The 23,739-nt window shown below is 54.9% G+C and overlaps 1 protein-coding gene across 3 annotated transcripts in view; it reads right to left on the bottom strand.

The window, feature by feature from the left end:
• The window catches only part of SORCS2 (sortilin related VPS10 domain containing receptor 2), a 403,856-nt gene that overhangs the window by 10,780 nt on the left and 369,337 nt on the right, over window positions 1-23,739 (bottom strand). For all 3 annotated transcript variants that reach the window (XM_081054902.1, XM_081054900.1, XM_081054901.1), the window contains exons 12-21: window positions 18,910-18,986; window positions 15,383-15,474; window positions 14,290-14,397; window positions 13,603-13,723; window positions 12,704-12,837; window positions 11,743-11,871; window positions 9,189-9,360; window positions 3,992-4,178; window positions 2,486-2,619; window positions 1,280-1,403 (exon numbers count right to left, since the gene is read on the bottom strand). In XM_081054902.1, coding sequence (XP_080911028.1) covers window positions 1,280-1,403; window positions 2,486-2,619; window positions 3,992-4,178; window positions 9,189-9,360; window positions 11,743-11,871; window positions 12,704-12,837; window positions 13,603-13,723; window positions 14,290-14,397; window positions 15,383-15,474; window positions 18,910-18,986 — 1,278 coding nt within the window. The remainder of the gene's footprint in view (window positions 1-1,279; window positions 1,404-2,485; window positions 2,620-3,991; window positions 4,179-9,188; window positions 9,361-11,742; window positions 11,872-12,703; window positions 12,838-13,602; window positions 13,724-14,289; window positions 14,398-15,382; window positions 15,475-18,909; window positions 18,987-23,739) is intronic.

Genomic DNA, 23,739 nt, shown 5'->3' with positions numbered 1-23,739 from the left:
AAAGACAGACGACAGGTTAGTGTGGCTGTGGAGGAAAGGGACCCTCGTGCACTGTTGGTGGGAATGTAAACTGGTGCAGCTGCCATGGAAAACTGTGGAGCTTCCTCAAAAAACTGAAAATAGAACTACCTCATGACCCAACAATCCCACTTCTGGGCATTTATCCGAAGAAAATGAAAACACTAATTTGAAAAGATATCTGCACCCCTATGTTGAGCGCAGTGCTATTTACAACAGCCAAGATATGGAAGCAACCTAGGAGTCCATCGACAGATGAATGGATACGCAAGAAGTGGTACATTTGTACGATGGAGTATTAATTACTCGGCCCTAACAAGGAGGAAATCTGCCATTGGTGACAAACATGGATAGCCCTGGAGGGCATTACGCTGAGTAAGTCAGAATAAGACAAACACCGTATGATCTCACTTACACGTGGAATCCAGAGACCAAATCAAAAGCCGAGCTCATAGGTAGAGAGAACAGACTGGTGGTCTGGCGGGAGGTGAGGGCGGGGGAAGTGGGTGACGGGGGTCAAAGGTACGAGCTTCCGGTAATAAGATGAGTAAGTCCTGGGTCCTGGGTCCTGGGTCCTGGGGCTGTATGTACGGCACCGACTAGTTAATACTGCGCTGTGTGTTGGAAAGTTGCTACGAGATAGATCTTCAAAGTTCTCACCACAAGAAAACCAAAAAGCTTGGTAACTAAGTGTGGAGACGGATATTAAGGAGACTTATGGTGGTGAGCATGTCACAATACATACAAGTATGAAATCACTCCTGTAGCACACCTGAAACTAATGCAGCGTTGCATGTCAATTACAGGTCCGTGAGGCAGCCCAAAGCGTCCTACGAGGCCATGCTGAGGGCTAGTTTCAGGCTCAGGCTCGGGGCCTGGTGCCCACGTTTGTGAGTGAAGGAATGGCTGAGGGTGTCCCCCTAAATATTTAACTGCCGGTTTCTGTCCACAAGAGGGGCTGTGTGAAAGCAAAATGGGCTTTTATCGCTGTGACATGAGGGCAGCAGCACGCTGGCGGAGCCGGGGGTGAGGTGGGGTGGGGTGGAGGGGGGGGGTCTCTTCTATTCTCAGGAGTCGTTTTCATTGTAAATGTCTCCTGTAGGGGTTCAGGGCCCCCAGTGAGCACAGATTAATGCACATTGATTCAGACGGGTGTCTCGGTCTCCACCTGAGGCCGCTGACCGCCCAGACTGAGGCGGTATGAGAGGAGAAAGCGTGCTGCGGGACCCGGTCCCCTGTCCCCGTCCCAGGAGGGACTCACCCAGCACGCGGACAATCTTGGAGTCCTGTAGCACTGAGTTCCCGCAGGCGGCCTGCACTGTCACACGCACGTCCCCGGTGTTGACAAACCGTGTCGTCACAGAGTTATCTAGGGAGAGCAAGGGCTGCAAGGCGTAGGCAGAGTCAGGGCCGGGCCTGCGGTGGTGGCAACAGGACAGTTGGCCCAGTGGCCGGTCAGTTGGCCAGGGCTGCAGTGAGAATGCTCTCCCCTGCTCTCACGAAGGGATGGGGGTAGTACCGGGTGGGCATAGGGAGGACCGCCAGAAAACCCGGTTCTAAGCTAACAGGGTGCATATAAGCCCTTCCTGGAGCTGTCTTAAAACTCTCCTCTGGAACGTGGCCTCACGCTGGGCCTTCACCTGTCCTAATCCATCTCCCAGCCCCACTCAGCTGAGGCCCCAGGGCCCGGCCCATCACCAGCCTGTGGGGTGGAGTGGTTTCATCAGGACCGGTGGCTGCGTTACCTCAGACCTTGCACATGGGGACACAGAGGTTCAGTGGCCTGCCTGAAGAGCTCCGCTGAAGTGGCTGAGCTGGGATTCGAACCCACAGCCCAAGCCCTTGCTAGATCCTCCCCACTCCAGGGAAACACCATTGCGAGCCTACAGCCCCTCACCGCCCTGCCTCTGTGTCTGGGCCCTCAGCTGCTGTTTGGGACGCTTTCTGCTGCAGTTTGCTGAATGAAGGATGACCCTCCTTGGTCTTGAGGCCCCCCACTTTAAGTATGAGCAGCCTGGCTCCTCAAAGGACCTCAGGACCTCCCCCCAGGCATTCTGTCCGTGGGCTCTGAGAGAGGCCTCTGAGATCAGGTCCAGCCCCAGGTACCCCCTCCTCCATGAAGCCTTCCCTGACCACTCCTCCCCAGACTAGAAATCTCCTGTCTCCCCTGGAGCTCTCAGGCACCTCTCCTGCCCCTTCCTGTGACACTTGTCACATCCTAACTCGAGTCACCTACCCTGGTCACAGGCAGGGTTTGGCCTGACTCATTCTGTGTCCACCATACTTGTACACAGGTGAGCCCTGTGCAGATGCTCGTGGTGGGAGGAAAGGGGGTGTGTGCCCGCCTCCACTCCACAGCGCCACCCACTGTGTCCTGCCGACACCTAGGGCAGTGTCCAGCTCTCACTCTGCACCCAGGTGGGACTTGCCAGAAGCAGAGGCCTCCAGAGGGGTGGGGCCAGCATACCTGCAGGCTGTGGCCAATCCACCAATAGAAGACAGTGAGGTTGGGGTTCAGGGGCAGCAGCACGGCTGTGAGGTTCACCTCCTGATTGATGCCAATGACAGGTACCACTTCGAGGTAGAGAGCCTGCAGGGGGGCTGAAGAGTCCAGAAAAAGGGCAGAGGGCATCAGGGCATAGGGCTTTTAAGAGGCTGCTTACTGGATACTGTTACCATCAACTTCATCATTATCACTGCCACCAACAACATCACCATCACCATCACTGCCCCCACTAACCATCACCACCATCATCACCATCATCACCATCACCACAATCACCATCACCACCATCATCACCACCATCATCACCACCATCACCATCACCACCATCATCATCACCACCATCACCATCACCACCATCATCACCACCATCACCATCACCACCATCATCATCACCACCATCACCACCACCACCACCACCATCACCATCACCACCATCATCATCACCACCATTACCATCACCACCATTACCATCACCACCATCACCACCATCACCACCATCATCATCACCACCATCACCATCACCACCACCATCATCATCACCACCATCACCATCACCACCATCATCACCACCATCACCATCACCACCATCATCATCACCACCATCACCATCACCACCACCATCACCATCATCACCATCACCATCATCACCATCACCACCATCACCATCACCACCATCACCATCACCACCACCATCACCACCATCACCACCATCATCATCACCACCATCACCATCACCACCATCATCACCACCATCACCATCACCACCATCACCATCACCACCATCACCATCACCACCACCATCACCATCATCACCATCACCATCACCACCATCACCATCACCACCATCACCATCACCACCATCACCATCACCACCATCACCATCACCATCACCATCATCATCACCATCACCACCATCATCATCACCACCATCACCATCACCACCATCATCATCACCATCACCATCACCACCATCATCACCACCATCACCATCACCACCACCACCATCACCACCATCACCATCATCACCACCATTACCATCACCACCATCACCATCACCACCATCACCACCATCATCACCTCCTCCATCATCACCATCACCACCATCACCATCACCACCATCATCACCATCATCGCCTCCTCCATCATCACCATCACCACCATCACCATCACCACCATCACCATCACCACCATCACCACCATCACCATCACCACCATCATCACCTCCTCCATCATCACCATCACCACCATCACCATCACCACCATCACCATCACCACCATCATCACCATCATGCTACTGTGCAGACCTCCAAGGGTGTGGACTTGAGCCAGCCTGCCTGCCTCCCTGCCCTTGGGCCCTCCCTTGGGCACTGGGGACCCGTTGCAGCCCTGAGGGGGTCCCCATGCTTCCCCAGGACCAGGTTCTATGTCACAGGGAGTGATGCTCACCCCAAGGGGCAATGCACTTACAGTTGACCTGGACAAAGAGCACCGCCTCGTCATGCCCTGCCACATTCTCCGCCCGAACAGACACACGGTAGATGCCGGGGTTCTCATAGCGGTGCCGGATGGGTGCCCCGGTCAACGTGAGGTTCATGTACATGGCCTTGAAGCCGTCTCCGAGGTCCACCTGGTACTTGGTGGTCAGGACATCGCCCTGCAGGAAACACCATGAGGGCACTCAGGGGTGGACCCCAAAGCTCACTCACTCACTTATTCCCTCACTCCTTTCCTAACACGAGTGGGCCTGGGGAGCCCAGGGAACCAGATGTGGTTCCACCCTTAGGTCAAGCCTGGAGTGCCAGGCTGAGGAAGGCAGACATGGCCCAGAGCTGCAGACACACAGGAGGGTTGAAGCAGGGCCAGGCTTAGATTTTAGGGCCAGAGAGGGAGATGGCTGAGGGGCCCAAGGCTGAGGGCAGGGAGGTGGGGTGGGGGTGGGGCCAGGCACAGGCTGGGGGCCTCAGTAACAGCACCAGGAACATGCTTACATATGAAGACTCTTAAACAGTCTCCTAAGAAGTAAAACGTTCTTTTCCCTCCGTTCTGTGACCGTGTTACCTGGGTTTTGCTTTTGTTTCATGTGGTGCCAAGAATGACCTCGCTGCTCAGGAGGGGTCTGTCCAGAGAGGTGCTCCCACCACGGCTGCCTCTTCCCGGCTTTTAGCCACCCACACAGGCTGTTTTACTGCCCGCTACTTCCCTGCCATGACCATTATCTCTCAAATACCCAGTTTCCTCAGAGTCCTGGGAAACTGAGTGAAGGAAAAGAACTTTTCCAACTTCAGAGCACAAGGAAGTTTTGGTTTAGTCTTATTTTCTCTGCCCCCCACCTCCTCTGCCCCTCCCTCGCCCATCCTTCCTTCCTGCCTGCCCCCCCACGCCCTCCCAAGGAGCACCCAGGAGTGGTGTCTCCCTACTGAAGAAGACGAAACAGTATGATTACTAAGTTAACAGTCCTCATATTGTACACCTGCCAATCCTTACAACTCGAAAGTGTATTTACATCACTTACGTTTAACTTTCTCCAAAAATATGGTACCATGGGTTGAACAGTGTCTGTCCCCCCAACTTCACACCCACCTCAGAACATGACGTTATTTGGAAATAGGGCCTTTGCAGATGTGATTAGTTAAGATGGGGTCACTGGATTAGGAGGAGCCCTAATCCAATGAGAGGTGTCTTTATGAAGAAGAGGGAGATCTGAGACAGAAAAGAGGCCACATGAAGACAGAGACACATCAGAGTGAGGCAGCCACCACCGAGGGAATGCCTGGGGCCCCCAGAAGCTGGAAGAGGTGGGAAGGACCCCCTGAAGGCTGAGAAGGAGCCCAGCCCTGTTCACATCTTGACTTCGGACCTCTGGCCTGCAGAACTACAAAAGAAGAAATGTGTGTTGTTTTCAGCCACCCAGTTTGCGGTCACTTGTTAGGACAGCCTCAGGAACCTTACATGTGTGTGTTCTATTATCCCCATTTTATAGATTAGAAGACTGAGGCTCTGCGAGTCCAGAAAGGGAAAGGCATCTGACTGGAGCCACGACCCGTGGCTTTGACTTGGGCAGGTGGCACACCCACCTCTGGGAACCCCATGTTTCTGCCTGCGAGTGGCTAGACTGATGCACATTTACCTATTGAAACACTTCACTTGGTTAAAATAACTTGTCATTTTTTCCTAACCAGGAAAGTAGTATAGTCTCAATGTACAAAAAATAGAAAACACAAAGGGAAAGAGGAGATAAAAGGACAAACCGTAATGTCACCGTAACATCCACCGTGAACACCTTGGTGCATTTCATGCAGATTTGTTTGGGTGTGTTTGCTTCTTACTGAACACTTTAAACAATGTAAACGTTTGATTCTGAGACGATTGTCAATTCATACGTAATTGTAAGGACTAAGACAGACCTCGCGTGACCTGTACCCAGTTTCCTCCAGAACTGACATCTCACAAAACGATCATGACACTGAAACAGCCAGAGCAGTGGAGTCCCCACGGGGTCCCCCCTTTTATAGTCATGCCCCGCCCTCATCACATCCCTGACTCCCAGCAACCACGAACCTGTTCTCCATTTCTATAATCTTATCATCTCGAGAATGTCCAATAAATGGAATCGTACATTATGCGAACTTTGGGAATCGGCTTTTCCCATCGGTGTCATTCTCTGGACATTCCCCCAGGCTGTGGCGTGTCCCCATCACCTGCCCCTTGCCGTTGCAGAGCAGGATTCCACGTGTGGATGGCCCAGTGTTCCTCCATTCACCTCTCCACGGGTGGACGTCTGGGGGGCTGCCACTTTCCGGCTGTTAGGAATGAAGCTGCTACGAACGTCGTGCCCAGGGTCTGTGTGAACGGAATCCTGTCTCTCTGGACAGATGCCCACGAGTGCCACTGCTGAGCTGCGTGTTTGCTTGTTTTTCAGTAACTGCCAACAGTTGTTTTCAGCAACTGTTCTCCAGAGCGGTTGTCCCACCTTGTATTCCCACCAGCCGTACCTGAGGGCCCCAGTGTCTCCATGTCCTCACCAGCGTTTGGTATTGTCACCGCTGTCTTATTTTCGCCATCCTAGGAGCCCTGGAGTGTTGTATGCATTTCCCCCAGGGCTAATGATATTGGCCAGTTTCACATGCTCACGTCTCATCTGTGTCTTCTCCTCAGTGAAATGTCCCTTCATGTCTTTTGCCCATTTTCTAATTGGCTTGTTTCTTAGTGTCGAGTTCTCAGAGTTCTTTACACACTCCAGGTACTGGGCCATGGTAAGTATTTGCCCTGCTAGCCCTTTCCTTTTCCTAACAGGGTCCTTCCCAGAGCAAAAGCATCTAATGCTGATGAAGTCCAAGTGACCAAGCTGCCTTTTTGGATGGTGCTTTGGGCGTCAACTCGAAGCACTCTTGGCCCAGCCCTAGATCCCAAATATGCTCTCCTATCTCTTTTCTGACGAATTTCTAGTTTTCCATTTTGCATTTCAGTCTGTGATTCATTTTGAGTTGACTTGGTATCAGATGAGGGTTCTGGTCGAGGTTCATTCGTACTGGATGTTTGTTTGCTGAAGACCAGCTTCCCTCCCGAGATGCTTCTGCTCCTGGGGCAAAATCGGCTGGGCGTTATGTGTGTGGGTCTATTTCTGGGTTTTCTATGAGATCTGATGTTTAATTCTTAGGTATTTACAGAACTTGGGCCCTCCTAGATCCAGGGCTATTTCCACATCCAGCTTGGCCTAGGTGCGAGGGTATGTGTGCGTGTGTGACTGAGCGCGTCAGTGTAAAGATGTGCCTGTGAGCATGTGTGTTTATGGGTGTGTGAATATGTATGAGTCAGTGCCTGAGAGTGCACACGTGTGTGTACACACCCTGAAGCCCGCGCTCCCAGGCTTAGGTGAGAAGCCAGCAGCCCCTTCCAGACAGCAGCAGGCACTGAGAGACCGCTCTCTTCTAAGACCATCTTTGGGTCGCCCCCTCACTTCTGGCCGACCTCAGCCCCAGGCTGCTGCAATCAAGTGTCCTCATGCAGCGGGGCTGACAGACTTGTCCCATCTTGGCTCCAATTCAGAGAATCCAGATGCAACGAGTGGCCGAGATTCCAGGCTCTAGGGGGCAGCATACGACCATCTTTTCCTGGAAATCTGACCTGAAACTCAGGAGCAGCAGCTGGGTCCACTCGGAGGGTCTAGGGGACGCCAGGCTGTGTAGGGGACTTCATCTCCCTGTCACCCTAAGACGATGCTATGAGCAGAGGTGCCCCCCCCCCCCGGCCACCTAAGGCTCAGAGCGGGACTCAGAGCCAGATCCATCAGCAGTGGGCCCAGGGGCAGGTGGGAGCAGGGCATGTCCCAGGCTGGGCTCAGGTCTGGGGCCCGTGACCAGGTGCTGTCCACCCCGATTCCCCAGGCCTGGAACCCAATGCTATCTGTCACTTGTCACTGTGTGGCCTTGGACAAGAGACTGCCCTTTTCGGACGGAACCTCAGTTTCCCAGCTACCAAGTAGGTGACAGGAACCCTTGGGGAGGTGGGGATGAAGGAGGCAGTGTGCATAAGGTGGCAACACACCAGTGCCCAGGTGCAGCTCTGTGTCCTTTTGGCCTCAGTTTCCCTGTGTGCATGAGACCAGAGTCTCTACTTTCTGACACCAAAGGCCTTTGTCATGCTCACCTGGCCACCTCTTGGCACCGTATTTTAACAGACATCTGCGAATGCCTAGCAGCACCCCGTAAATCTAGGGGAGCCCGGAGCCCGGGATCTCTCCCCGGGTGGGAACAGGCAGCTTCGACTTCTCTTTTGTGTGGTTCTGTCATTTTGAATTTCCTGCATGTTTATTGGTTTTCAGATTTTCTGTTTTTTGAATGTTCTACAACGAGCACTTGTAACTTCTATAATCAGAAAGCTAAGCATGCTACATATTAATTTAGAAAGACTAGAAGGAAATACAAAAATTAACTGTTGTTATCTTGGGGGAACAGGAGTTTTGGTGATATTTACATTCTTGTTATTTTTTGTGTTTTTTAAATGTTCTATAATGAATATACATAATTTTTAAAATCAGAAGAAAACATAACATTGTACTAAAAAAAGACAGGCTAGGAGACTGGGAAGAAATTCATGTATAGCGGGGGTGCCAAAAAAATGTACACACATGACCGGCATGCGTCTTTCGTTATTGGGATGTACTCAGTATTACAGTTTTAATCTAGTTTTTTCCTTTCTTAAAATGTGTCTACATTTTTTTGGCACCCCCTGTATATATTTGTCTATCTACCACCTACCTACCACCTACCTACCTTCCGGATTTATTTTTGATTGTGGGATTATAACGCATCGTTTGTTTTTTAACTGTCTGCTTTTCTTAAGATTCCAAAGTAACTAAGTCAATATCCTTGGAGGTTTAGCAAAGGCCCACGGCCACGTGCAACACTGAGTGGCCATCCACACAGCCGAGCTCACTCCCCTTCACACCCACTGTTGGGCCACGCTTCCCTTTGCCCATGTCGGCTGCACTCTGACAATTTCCCTCACATTCTACTCTTCTCTCCTCTGTGTTTTTCTGTGTCATTTTTTTCTATGCTGGTCTGGACCCAGAAAGGGATTTCCAGCCCACTGTCACCTCCTGCAGCGTGGAAAACGCTGGTCCAAAGGTTCAAAGCTCTGAACCGCCCTGAGGCGGCCCGCTCACCTGCTCCTGTCGCACCACGAACAGGACGTCCTCGCCGGGCCGCACGGCCACCGCCTCGCCCAGGACGCTGATGTGCAGGCCCCGGGGCGGCGTCAGCGGGCACTGCAGCTGTGCCAGGCCCTGCCGCAGGTCCACGCCACCCTTGCACACGTTGGACACCACCTTCCGGTACCTGTGATCAGACGGGGGTGGGGGGTCAGGGTCAGGATCTGTACAGACGGGCGGGGTGGGGACGGGCCCTGCGGCCCAGGCAAAGACGCGCTTGTCACCAAGGATGGCTCGTGGCTTAAGACCTCATTCACCAACTCCCGTCCTCCCATCGCACACTGACTGCCATTCCACCCCATTTTAGAGATGAGAAAACTGAGGCTCAGAGAAGGGGATGAATGACCAGAAATGGCAGGATCTGCTTCAGTCACCTGACAAATGTCTCCTTGGTCTGATCACGTTACTTTGATAAGAGTAGTGACAATAATGATGACGATAATAATAGCAGCCATTGGTATTGTTGCTGAGGGAACCAGTCTGAATTCCGTGGCCTTGCTGAGAAATATGTTCTGGGAGGGCAGAGAACCCGAGAAGGGATGGGGTTCAGCCCTGGTCTTGCTGCCGTGCCCTGGGGGCTGTTTCCCTATTACCTTGAGACAGCTGGACTCGGCGGTACCTGGCTCATCGACTCATCCATGTGACACCCACAGACTCAGCATGTACTACGTGCCAGGTGCTGGGTGCCGGGTGACCACACACAGCCCCTGCCCTTGCAGCGTGGACTGTCTAGTGGGGGAGGGAAGGCTCCTCAAACCTTCCCCACATCAACGGAAAATCATGACGGTGACAAGCGCTGGGAGGGGGTGGTACCAGGCACCTGGTCCCCAAGAGAGGGGCTTTCAGCTGAGATCAGGAGATGAATCTGATCTCCTGGCGGGGGGACCAGCGTGTGCAAAGGTCCTGTGATGGCTGGGGAGCAGGGGGGATGGGCGGAAGAGGGACTGGTGGGCAGAACCCAAAGGGCCCAGGTAAGTCTGTTAGGAGACCACAGGGAAACTACTGTGTGGGTGGCACCTGACTGGCTATGTGGGAGGCCCCCTGAGGTGACACTTGGATTGTGTGCCCAGGAAATTCGCGTTATGGCCAAAGTGTCTGGGTCTGCCTGCCTCCAGAGCCTGGTGCCCACTCCTGCCAGCTCCTGCCCACACGATTCAGCCACTGAATGAACACTCGCAAGATTATCAGGCAAAGACACTTTGATTACTCTGGAATAAAATACACTCTCTAAGAGCCACCCACTGGCAGCTTCGGTGGCCAGAACGTGTAGATGGTATGGAATGAAACCCTTTGCCCTTTGGGTCCTGGTTCTGACACTCAGACAAGAGTCCCTGTTTGCCAAGCCCTGGTGGGTACACTGGGGTGGCTGCTGTGGCTGCCTGAGGGAGGGACGGAGGGAGGGAGGGATGAATGAATGAGGGGTGAGTGGAGGAATAAATGAACAGATGGATGACTGGATGGATGGATAGATGTATGATAGATGTAGATGGAAGAACAGATGGAGAAATGAATGATGGCTTGTGGGTAGATGGGTGGGTGAACGCATGACGGACAGATGGGTGGGTAGATGGATGGAGGAAAAATGGACAGGTGGAGGACGGGCTTTACGCCGCTGAGGTCCAGGCCTGCAAATTCTGGTCCTGCTTCCTGCCTTCTCAGGCTCTGCCTCGCCCCTTCCCCAGGGGCAGTAATGGGGGTTTTCTGAAAAGCCTATAGGTCTTTTTTCTCCCTTTCAACACTTCCTCACAGGGAAGAGGGGATTTTTTAGGTGCAGCAGCATGTTTGGGGCCTCCTGACACTGCAGGTTCACAGCTTTTCTTAGGGCACGTTTTCGTATGATGCTAATCCTTTATAAACAACACACAGCCTCTGGTGGAGGAAAAGGGCCCTAATTGCTCACACCTGCGGAGCACTTCACCCTCACACGCAGCTTGTGATCCTCACACCACACACTGAAGGAAAACCTACTGTGTGTCACAGAGCTTACAGTTCAGTATGAGGACAACTGGGTGAGTGATGACAGTAACCGGACGCGGGCTATGACAGAGGTCAGCTCAGGGCCCAGGGCGGGTGGTCAGGGAAGGCTTCCTGGAGGAAGTACTGTTCAAGCTGAGCCCTAAAGGGAGTGTGAGCACCTCCGACCCAGCTCAGGGCTGCCTCTCTCAGTGCTGGTAAACGGGGAAGGATCCTGGCAGAGCGGGGACTCAGAAGGACCAGGTGAGGAGTGTTTAGTGCCGGGGTGGGCTCAGCTCCTCCAGCAGGACGAGCTACGAGACATCTCGGACCTTCTCTGTCTGTTGTTCTTCGTTCAGAGCCAACTCAAGGTACATGTCTCCCTGATGCTGGCTCGCATGGGCTCAGGGTCTGTGCCTGGGGTGACTCAGCAGCTCCCACAAACAGGATGTGCTCAGCCCGGACTCGGGGGGGAGCTGTGGGCATCAGGTGTGCAGGCAGCTGGGGGGCCTCACGCTGCCTTCCTGCAGCTACATGAGGCGGCCTGTGCACTCACCCGAGGCTGCTGGCGTATGTCTGGCCCAGGACACAGTCGTCTGGGGGAGACAGCGGGTTAAACCAGAAGTTGGCAAAGCACTTGTTGGCATCAGACTCCGAGGATGGGGAACGCTCAAATCCGTAGTCGCTGCGAGGAGGAAAGAACAGGGGTCAGGAGCCAGCCTGGGGTGGGGGCCTCACTGAGAGGGCCTACTGTGTACCCACCCGTTTGTGGGGGGCACAGAGGCGAATCCACATGGCCCTGTCTCAGATGGGGAGACAGGCCTGAAAGCCTACACTTATGTTCCAGGTGAGAAGAGATGCAAAGGGGATTCTGGGAACTCATGAGAGCACTGAGCCCAGCTTGTGTGTCCTGGAGGGCTGCCTGGAGGCGGTGAGCTGAATCTCAAAGGAAGAGCAGGAGACAGCTAGGGGAAGGGAGGGAAGCAGCACTGCAGGGGGGCCAGCCCTTTCAATGCTGGTACAGAGAGATGCAAGTGGAGCTGGCCTAACGTAAGGGGCAGTAGGATGGCAAGGAGTAAAGGATGGCTGGGGAGGCAGGCCAGGGGCCGGAGGCCTCGGCCAAGCTGCGGAACTCGGACCTTCTCCTGTGGCCACTGGGCCCCACAGGGCAGGCGAGTGGTCCCTGGCTTTCAGCAGGGTCCCTGGACCGAGGAGAAGGGGTGGGGAGCACAGCTTCCCCCCCAGACGCCCTCAGCTAGTCCTAGTTTCTCCTCCCACTTGGGAACAGTCCACCCGTGGTGCTTTAAAAAAATACTCCCAGGAATTCTTTAAGGCTCTTTCCCCGAGTGGGGGCTGGACGTAGTGACCTGGTTCTAACGCACAGAATGAGGGGGAATGGACAGTGGGTGACAGACCAGGGCAGAGAAGGCCAGGCGGCCTCTGCCTGCTCCCTGCATGGCCCGCACCACGTCGTGAGGCCACCCAGGCAGCTGGAGCAGCGGGACCCAGAACCTCACCAGAGAAAGTCCGAGTCCCGGCACTCGCACACGCGGGACTTGAGTGCCGACGTGAAGCTCCTCCCCTTGACACATGACGACGTGGGCTTCCTCCTCCGGAAGCTCCTCTGCTGGCCCATGAGGCAGCGGTCACCCTGCAGCGGCAGCATTGGGCAGGGGTTTGTCCCTTTTCACAGATGGGGAAACTGAGGCCCCGGAGGCGAAGGCATGTGCCTTAGGCCAGGCTGGGGCAGCCTCCCTCCTCTCGCCACCCACAAGCACTCATTGAGCTCTGCGGGTACAAGGGTACAAGCTCCATCTGGGCCTGAGGTCACAGGGCTGCTGGAATCGGGGCCCCCTTAAAGTCCTCAGGCCCCAGGGGTGCCAGGCCCCATGCAGGAGCTGGGACGAGCCACGGCGTTGAGGGCTCGTGTGGACACACAGTAGGTCCTCAGCCAGTGATCAGAACAGGCCCCATCCCTGCTCCCTGAAACAGAAGCTGTGGGAACAATAGGTGCCCCAGCAATTCCAGAGCGCCCACTCTGCAATCCCGACCTCCCCCATCAAACCTCGGAGCATAGCCTGCCCTGAACTGCAACAAGAGGGCATCTCTGGTCCTTCTTCATTCCCCTTAGTGTAGAAACATTTGTGTGTTGGGATTATGGGGTGGATGTTAGGTCATGTAGGATACATGTGCCGTGTTACCTTCCTACGAGCTGGACCTCAAGCACACCTGACTCCACAATTGGGTTGGGGCCTGGGAACCTGTGCCCTCTGACTGACAGCCCAGAGCAGCCAAGCACCAAGAAGGGGCTAGAAAATCCCCAGGTCCAGATGTCTAAAGATGGTCGGAGTTCTGGGAAGACTTCTGGGAGGGGGAGGGGCTCTGATGGGGCCAGTGGGCCTGCGGCCTGGCCCACCTGCAGGTTGGTGAGGTCCCAGGAGCTGTAGTCCTCCTCGCTGCACGGCCTGGTGAACGACGGCCGGAAGTCCACCTTGACCAGCTCCCAGTCGGAGCGGAAGCTGATGTGGCCGAAGATCCTGGGGAGGGGACATGAAGGGGGGAAACTGCCTTATTTGGGCCCTGTCCCTGCGTCCCCATGGTGCAAACCACTGCCCCGCAGGCCTGAGTTCCTGCCTGCACTGTGGCCCAGCGATACCGCCGCTGCCCGGGCAGGGCTGCCCTGGGACGAAACGGCCACGTGCTGCAGCCTAACGGCAGCCTGCCCCGGGGCCGGGTGGCGGGGCTGGGCTCACAGAGCTGGGCTGACAGCCTGCCTCTGCCCTGCACTGGTCTCACTGGGCAATGTGCCTACAAGTCCTTTCCAGGTACCAACAGCCAATAATAATAATAGTCACTCAAAGGGGCGGAATGGAGCTGTGGCCCAGAGCCAGCCCCCAACAGCCAGTGGATGTGGGCAGGTAATGGTTGTCCTTGAACATGGACTTCCCAGGGGTTGGGCGTGAGCGGAAACAGTGCACAGTGAGACGAGGAGGCAGGTGTGAAGATGAGGGAGTGCCCAGGGCAGCGAGGGCCCAGCCGACCCTCCGCTGAGGCCTGCTGGGGAGTCAGCTCCGACCCACCTGCCCCCCGTTCGCAGACTCACGTCATGACCAGCGTCTCCTCCCCCGGCTCACTCAGCAGCCCGTCCACAAACACGGAGGTGCTTGTGAAGTTGTGCGTGCTCCAGGAGAGACCCTCGTCTACGCTGAACCTGCCGAGAGAAGGGATGTCATGACTGCAGGGCATGTGGGGGCACTTCCTGTGTCCAGAACTGGCTGCCCTGCTGGACCCAGCCCTGCCCGTGCCCAGGGACCAGTGCCATCCCGCTGAGGCAGCTGGGAGAACAGGCGGGGGGAGCAGCGGCTGTCCCCAGGGCCAGCCCAGCATCCGGGCCCCAACCAGCCCCCGACGTCACTTTCTCCTGGGGGCCAGAACAGCCACCTCCCAACACCAAATGGCGTCCATATCTGCTTAACGACACTATAGCCAAGGAGTCCTGCGTATGTTGCCTGGGTACCCGCTGTTGGCAGTCATCTGGGCCTTGGAAAGATCCAGTTCACTCCCCCCCAAAGCCTGAGCCCGGCCTAGGGCTGCCAGGCCAGTGGCAGCAGCATATGCCAGTGCTGCCAGCTCACAGTGCAGAAAGCTCTCTTTCGGATTAAAGTGATACTGCCTTCCTGGCAGCTCTCCCCCCACCTCCCTCATGCTCTGCCTTCCGGATCCAGAGTTCCCACCTGCCCTCACTTCCCACTGTGGCCCTTAGATGTCTGAAGCTGATGCCCAACCCACTCTCCCCTGGGCACATGCTGCTGGCCTCCTTGGTTGGTCCCACCTCCTCCACTTAACTAATTCCTGTTCATGCTTAAAAGTCACCTCTTCTGGGAAGCCCTCCTTGCTCCCTCAGCCTGGGGTGGGGCCTCCTCTGGACCCCAGGGCTCGCCCTGGCTCACTGGGCCATGCGCCATTGTCATTTCCTGTTTCCTTGTCTCCGCATGCCCGACCCTGAACAACTGCGGGGGGGGGGGGGGGGGGGGGGGAAACTGGGCTGAGCTTGCCGCCACGCCCAGCTGCTAGGGTTCAGTGCTGTGGTCCTGGGGCCCCCCAGGGAGGCCATTCTGGGGAACGTTCCGTGGGCCCCCCAGGTGGAGAGGAACAGCCCTGCTGGCCCCACACCCCAGCGCTGGGCCTGCCGTTACTTGAGGATCTTCAAGGGGATGGAGGTGTCCTTGATGGCGACGATCACGCCGCCGTGGTCCAGGTACAGGATGTGGTGCTCCTCCTCGAACACCTGCAGGGAAGTGGGCGGCACCCTGAGAAGAGTCGGCGTTGTTCAGGCGTGGGGGGGTCTCTCGCTGCGGGCAGAACTGTCAACATGCAAGCTGGGGGCGTCAGCAGAGGCCAGCTCCCTGAGTCAGGGCTGGTCTGAGGGCTCCCCGTGTCCCCAAGCCATCCCCATGCCAAGCCACAGCCCCCAGGCTTAGTACATGTGGGATGAATGGATGACAAATGGCAACGTCTAGACCAGTGACTTGAGAAGGGAAATTGCAAATAAACACTGCAGGTGGCCCTCTCTTCGTGAAACACTCATGCACCAAAAAGGCCAAGAACACGAAGATGAGACAGAAGGGATGGAATTTGGGAAAGTGGTTAAGAGACACAGCATCAGGAAAAGCAAACCCTTTTTGGCGATAAGACTCAGCTCACGTGCTGCCTCCTCCAGGAAGCCCTCCCTGGTGCCAGGGCACTCACTGGAGTTCTCCCCAGATACACCCATGGTGCTCACTCCTGCTGCAGCCACTGCCACAGCGGCAGGGGACCAGAGGAGTGGTTGTGCCTGGTGTTCTCTGTCCTAACCATTAACTCAGGAAGGCGCTAGGTATATGCGTGCTGCCTGAGGCTGCTTTAATAGAGACAGAGTTTCCTGGATGAGGGAGGTGATGGCCTGCAATTTTTAGGGTACCATGAAGAAGAAATGTTCACAATGCTCCTCCCCCTCCTTCTACCTATTCAACAGACCCGGTGTTCTAGAGGGAGAACAGAAAAGTCTGGCCCCCCCAAATTCACAGCCTGGGGAGATACCCCAGGGACTTGGACCACCTGCACAGTGACTTGCCCACTCAGACACCAGAAATGAGGGGGCCCACGGACTCTGTCCTCTCTGCCTGCTCAGTTCCGGTTCTGGCACAGCTGAGGGTCCCAGACAGTGTTTTCGGGATGAATGATGTCAAATTCTAGCTGAACTCTTGACCTGAATCACTGGGAGGGGGTCACAGTGCAAGTGGCATTTGAGTTAGTCTTAGGAGGGACAAGGTGGGGGAACAGTGTGTGTAGAGGCCTGGGGGTTAGAGAGCAGTGTGTCCAGGGCAAGAAGTGCTTGCTGGAGTGGGGCTGCGGGGGCAGTTGGAGGGGCCCCAGGAGATGGGCAGCATGGGCACAAGTATCAGCGGACGGCAAGATATGCCAAGTTTAATCAGGGAGTGATGTGAACAGATTTCCCTTTTAGAAGCTTCCTTGGGTGCTGGGGGGAACTGAATTCTGAAGCAGATGGGTGTCTCCGCTAGAAAAGAGTGAGCTCCCAGTCTTGGGGAATATTCAAGAATAAGCTGGGGCCCCTTGCCAGGCAGTGGCGGAAACCAGGCTGGGTCCTGTCGTGCTGTGTAAGAGGCATGGCAGCGAATGCTTCCATCTACACCGCGGGCTCCGATGCCTTTGACTTTATACGCAGGAGGAGCCCTCATTCATTGCTCCCCTGGGAGCCCACTCCGCCTCCTTTTGGGGTCTCCCGCAGGAGATGGGGGCTGCTGAGCGGCAGGGTGTGCTGCCGTGACTGGAGAGCCAAAGTGGGTTCTCAGGGCCTGATAGTTCCCCGGCAGGATTTCCCTCCCAGGGACCGTGCCACCCTCCTGCCTCCAGGACAGTCAGGGGGCATTTCCCTAGCCCACCAGGAATACAGGGCACCTCCCAGCCATCCCAGGGGACCCCACCCCGGTATTAGCCTGGGACTCTGGAAAAGGGGGTGATGGGACTCCCCAAGTCTGGCCGTGGGATCGCAGGGACTCTGAACATCCATTGTTGTGGTGGTCTGTGCCCTCATCAGCCCCCAGGGAGCAGGGCCCAGTGGTCCCCCATCCTCCCTCTCCCCTCCTGCCTCCCCACCCCTTGAGCTCTGGAGGGGCTCCTGGAATGCCTTCTGGCTATTTTGTTTCTTTGATCACCCCAGGGAACTCCTATTTTGAAAATGTTACGTCCATGATCAGCACACACGCTGTCATTTGTAATTCATATTCAGAGAGTGCGCTCGACACGTCTCATTACATCCATGACAATCTGGCTTGAGCTTACCAGGTCATCTTGTCTTCCCTGCCTTCCTCCCACCACAAAGTAAACTCCCAATCTCAGCTCCAGCAGCTCTCCCTCCCGACATGCACACACGAGTGCCCCTCCTCTCTTTTCCCAGACACAGGAGCCCCCCCAACACATCCCCCATCACTTGGGAAGAGAGCAGGCACCCCCAAAGCCAGGCCCCACACTCAGCACTTGAAAAGACATTCTCCCGTTTAATTGACATTCCCACGTTTGAAATCTGAGCAGGTCAGGTCAAAAGTGGCCACTGTGCAAACCTAACCATCCGTTTCTATGAAACTGCGACTGCTCCTGTCTGACCTCAGAATATTTAATCTAATAAGGGGGGTTTCTCCCATAAACGGACAGATGGTGACCTTTAAGAAAATTTAGACATGCTTCACGAGTTTTGTGAAATAGAAATATTATAACACCATAAATCTCTTTTGCCCTTTTCAAAATTCCTTGTTTCTCGCGTGTTATTAAATAACGTCAGGACCCCAAACCAAGGCTTCAGGCAATCCTGGTCCTTTGGGGATAACATATCTGTCCAGAGGGCTGCCCAGGAGAGGGGCTGTAACTGGGTACCCGGGCGTGCAAACAAGGGGCCTGGAAACTGAGCTTCTTACATTGACAGGAGGGGGAGACACACAGAAGTTTAGTGTACTTTCTTAAGTGTTTAAAGTGGAAACTGTCACTCCACGAGGCTGGCAGACCAGACAGGCCTTTTTTTGCTGGAAACAAGTAGTGAGCTCCACGTGGGCGCCACGCGCAGCACAGAGGACCCTTGTAGGGTCGAACCCCAGCGGTGGGGACCACTTGCTGCATAACCGCTGTCTCCTTCTCTTTCTCCCTCTCCCGGTGCCCAACCCAGACTCACCGTGGCCCCCCAAACCTGCTCTTCCCTCGTATTTTCTCTCCTCCATGTCTGCCGTCCGCCCAGCAGCTGCCCCTGCCAGGAGCCTCAAGGTCATCTCTGCTCCCCACTTCCTGGGCTCTGGGCTCCCAGAAGTGCTCAGCCCAGCCTCTGAGCCCGTGTGCTTCCTGGGGGCGGCACCTGCACCCCTGTGCCTGGCGTGTCTCCCTTTGGTTCCACGTTCACGGTCATTGCTGTGTCTGACCGTGTGGAAGTGTGTGTGAGGTCTGGAATCCCCCAGCAGTGACCACCAGAACGGCTGGGGGACTGGGCCAGCCAGCCTGGCCCTGCTGTTCAGACAGCGATGTAACGTCTGCTAAAGGGAGCTGTGTGTCCAGCCACTCAGGCTGGGAAGATGAAGAGATGTGACTCAGAATGGCTGTGGGGGCGCGGGGGTCACACCTCTCCCAGAAGTCTCAGCCGAACGGGCACAGGCTGGATGCCAGGCCCCTCTTGCCACCTTACCTGCCGCCATGTGTGCCCACAGTCTGACGTGATGTACATTTCTTCCTTATATTCCACTAGCTGTGAGCCCAGGTTACCTGGTCCAGGAGAAAAGGTTGCTCTTAGGCTCAGCCAGCTCCCAAACAAGTCCCCAAACAGAGGTGCGTGTGCCTGGTACACCTCCCACCAGCAAAGCCACCTACTCCGTGCCCTGTCTGCAGTCGTCTGATAACGACAGGCCTGCGGTCACCACTGTGTGTGGGCCCCGGTCCTAGTCTGAGCAGTAAAGGATTAACCTCGCGCCGAAAGCCAGCTTCAGGAGGCTGCAGAGGCCCAGGTTCAGGCAGAGCTCCAGGGGACCCACAGGTGACGAGTGTCGTTCGAGAGGAAGAAGTGTGGAGTGGTGGCTGGGAATGGACTAGGGGACACGGGTCAGCTGAGCCAGCCTGGGGTCATGGCAGCCCTGATGGGCTTGACCTGGGGCAGGACTCCGCTGGGTTTGCACTGGCGACAGCTGCAGGGGGGCCAGAGGTGGGTCCAGGGCAGCGTGGGGTAGTAGGTGCTCGTGACACAGCTGTTGAGTGGATTTTAGAGGATGGTGAGTGGGCACCGAACTGGCCAGGTGCCCAGGTGACTCCTTTCTCATGGTCGTTTCACTCCCTGAACCTGCTGGCTGGTGGTCACTAGCCTTGAAGGCCACTGACTGGGCTCAGACTTAAGCCTGGAGGGAGGGGGCAAAGTGGGAGGAACCACACCCAGCATCCAAGCCAACCCCAGCTGACATACAAGTAAACTGAGCCCCCAGGGGCTCCCACAGAACAAACAGGGCCCACCCAGGAGAGCACGGCTCCAGAAGTCACGCTGGCGTCCAGAGCCGAACCCAGCCTGGCGTGAACAGCCTCCTACCAGGGTTGAGTAACAGGACAGTCCAATGAACTGGATTTGGCAGGGCTCTTCTGTGCCCTGTGGTCCCGGCAGGGACAGGTGTCCGAGCCCCAGGAAGATGGGGACCTGGGATGAGGACACTGAAGCCATGCTGGACTCTCGCCTAGAGCTCCAGAGGCACCCCTGCTCTGGGCCACCTGTACGCCACGTGTTGTCGGTGCCTTAGTTATGTAGCGCTCTCAGGAATACCTTCCCCAGAGGCAATTTAACTGTCGTTGGAAAATTCCAAAGGAGATGGACTGCCCTCCAATACATGAGCCAACGGGAGTTCCAAGCAGAGTAGTCGAGGGTTTGTGTGCCTGTCTTCTTTTCTGAGGTCTGACCAAGCACCAACGTGTGCATGCACCTACCATCCACTCATCATCCGTCCGTCCGTCCGTCCGTCCGTCCATCCATCCTTCATTAGTTTATCTACCCATCTATCCACTCATCCATCATCCATCCACCATCCATCCATCCATCATCCATACATCCATCCATCCATCCATCCATCCATCATCCATCCATCCACCATCCATCCATCCATCATCCATACGTCCATCCATCCATCCTTCATTAGTTTATCTACCCATCCATCCACTCATCCATCATCCATCCACCATCCATCCATCCATCATCCATCCATCCACCATCCATCCATCCATCCATCCATCCATCCATCCATCCATCCATCCATCCATCATCCATACATCCATCCATCTATCCTTCATTAGTTTATTCACCCATCCATCCACTCATCCATCATCCATCCACCATCCACCCATCCATCTACCACCCGTCCATCCATACATCCATCCATCATCCATCCATCCATCATCCATACGTCCATCCATCCATCCTTCATTAGTTTATCTACCCATCCATCCACTCATCCATCATCCATCCACCATCCATCCATCATCCATCCACCCATCCATCATCCCTCCATTCACACCTGCATCTCGTCTTCATCAACCCCACTCCACCACCCACTCCTACACTTACTCATCAGCACTTGCTGAGTGCCGCTCTCTGCCCAGCCTGTGCTAAGCTGTGAGAAGTCCGAGCTGAATAAACACTGGCCCCTGCTCCCAGAGAGCTCTCAGTCTAGCAGGGGAAGAAGAAAGGTGGTCTGCAATTGCACACAGAGCCAGGACATCTGGAAGCCCAAGGACTTGAGGAGCAGAGAAGGGAAAGCCGATGGACTCATGAAAACAGGCAGTTGGGGAGAGATTCCCGCAGGAAGTGACTTCCCAGCTGTACCTTGAAGGACAAGTGCCGGCCGGCCAAGGGGAAAGGGCGACTAGGGAGAGGGAACAGCCTGGGCGATGGCGTGGAGGTGAGGCGACAAGGGACAGAGGGAAGGTCATTCAGGGGAGGGAGCTGAGGGGCAGGTGCTGAACTGGGTGTCCTTGTATACCCACCTGGCCAACAAAAGGTACTGAGTGAATGACAAGAGTGAGGTAAATGAACCAACGGAACAACTGGGGGTGGACAGGGGAAGGAAGGGGCACCCTTTATGTCCCCATCACTCCAGATGCCGGCAGACATGCCGGGACATACGTATCAAACTCAGAAGCTGAGCATCGAATGCCACCGTGTCAGCAGAACTTGGCGGGCAAATCCCGGGCCGTAATTTCAGTGGCGCAGACGTCTGTCTTTTAAGCAACGCTATCTGTTTTCCTTGCTCCATCTGCCAAGGCTGTCAGGCAGCTTGTCACCCAACAGGCATTGGGGAAAGGCGGGATTCACAGAATGTGTCCCTAGGTTGTCAGAGTGGAAGGGCCTGCATTTTACAGATGGGGGAACTGAGGCCAGCGGGCCATGACTAAGAGAGAGCCTTCCCTGCTGTGTTCCCCCCGGGCTGTTCTGGTGTCTCCTCCCCAAACCCCAGCTTCTCTGCCTGCTTTGGGCTCACAGGACCTGGTAGTGTGCAATTCCTCTCGGTCCTTCGTTGGCCTCCAGGTTACAGAATGGCAAAGAGCTCACGCCAGGAGGACAGAGCAAAGAACCACACAAAACCCATGCCAGCCACAGTTTGTGGAGGAGGACGGTTACCTGGAACCCCGGTGGCCCCAGTGCAGCAGGGCGAGCACGCGCATCCCGAGGACGCAGCTGGAGCTGAAGAGAGGGGACCGCCCCTCTGGTCCTGCACTTGCCATCTGAGGTCCCACTTGCAGGGCCCGGACGACCCCTTCAGAGCTGATAAGACTCAGGTGGGCTCTTACCAGCTCTGGCCCCCCGTCTGGACACTGCCCTGTGCTATGGGCCCCGAATGGCCACAGAGCCAGACTGGGCGGGAGGACTGACAGGTGTCCTAGTTCCTGGGAGCCCGAGGGTTTCCCGGCACAGAGCAGGCTGGGGACTCTGGGCTCCCCAGCAGGGTCCCCTTGGGGTTTTCTTGGATAAGGGACTGTGCCAGGCCTGTGTCAGGGAGCTGTTTACGATCCTCCCGTCTGAGGGGGCCCCGGGAACTTGGGCCCAGAGGAGCAGTGAGAAGAAGGCCGGGTCGTGAGCACTGCATGCGTGACGTGTGACCGCCCAGAACGGGGAGGGGTAAGGAAACGGCTGGACAGCACCTGGAGCACCTACCATGCACCCAGAATTGGGGCGGGAGGCCGGCCCTTTGCAGTGAAAGGGTGCCCTGTGGGAACATGCCTGGCCTTGATGTCCTCTACCTGACCCTGCACTAGCGTTACACTGGGGCTTTCATCCTTGCCTTTTTTTTTTCTTTTTAATTTGTTGAGGTGACAATTGTTAGTGAAATTACATAATTTCAGGTGTACAATTCTGTATTACATCATCTATAAATCCCATTGTGTGTTCACCACCCAGAGTCAGTTCTCTTTCCATCACCATATATTTGATCCCCCTTACCCTCATCTCCCACCCCCCACACCCCTTACCCTGTGGTAACCACTAAACTATTGTCTGTGTCTATGAGTTTTTGTTTCTCATTTGTTTGTCTTCTTCTTTTGTTGTTTTTGGTTTATATACCACATATCAGTGAAGTCATAGGGTTCTCTGCTTTTCTGTCTGACTTATTTCACTTAGCATTATACTCTCAAGGTCCATCCATGTTGTCACAAATGTTCCTATATCATCTTTTCTTACCGCCGAATAGTATTCCATTGTGTATATGTACCACAACTTCTTTAGCCATTCGTCTATCGAAGGACATTTTGGTTGTTTCCATGTCTTGTCCACCGTAAACAAAGCTGCAATGAACATTGGAGCACACGTGTCTTTATGGATAAATGTTTTCAGATTTTTTGGGTAGATACCCAGAGGAGGGATTGCTGGGTCATATGGTAATTCTATTCGTAATTTCTTGAGGAACCTCCACACTGCCTTCCATAGCGGCTGCACCAGTCTGCATTCCCACCAACAGTGTATGAGAGTTCCTTTTTCTCCACAGCTTCTCCAACACTTGTTACTATTTGTCTTGTTGATGATAGCCATTCTGACTGGGGTGAGGTGATATCTCATTGTGGTTTTCATTTGCATTTCTCTGATGATTAGTGATGTTGAGCATTTTTTCATGTCTATTTGCCATTTGTATGTCCTTTTTGGAGAAATGTCTCTTCAGGTCCTCTGCCCATTTTTCAATTGGGTTGTTTGTTTTTTTGTTGAGGAGTTTCATGAGTTCCTTGTATATTTTGGATATTAGACCCTTATCGGAGGCACTGTTTGCAAAAACCTTCTCCCATTCACTTGGTTGCCTCTTTATTTTGTCAATGGTTTCTTTTGCTGTGCAGAAGCTTTTAAGTTTCATATAGTCCCATTCGTTTATTTTCGCTTTTACTTTCATTGCCTTTGGAGTCAAATTCATAAAATGCTCTTTGAACACAAGGTCCATAAGTTTAGTACCTACGTTTTTTTCTATGAAGTTTATTGTGTCAGGTCTTATGCTTAAGTCTTTGATCC

The sequence above is a fragment of the Rhinolophus hipposideros genome (assembly GCF_964194185.1).
Source record: "Rhinolophus hipposideros genome assembly, chromosome: 1".
NCBI lineage: Eukaryota > Metazoa > Chordata > Mammalia > Chiroptera > Rhinolophidae > Rhinolophus > Rhinolophus hipposideros.
This window is presented reverse-complemented; position numbering and strand designations above follow the sequence as displayed.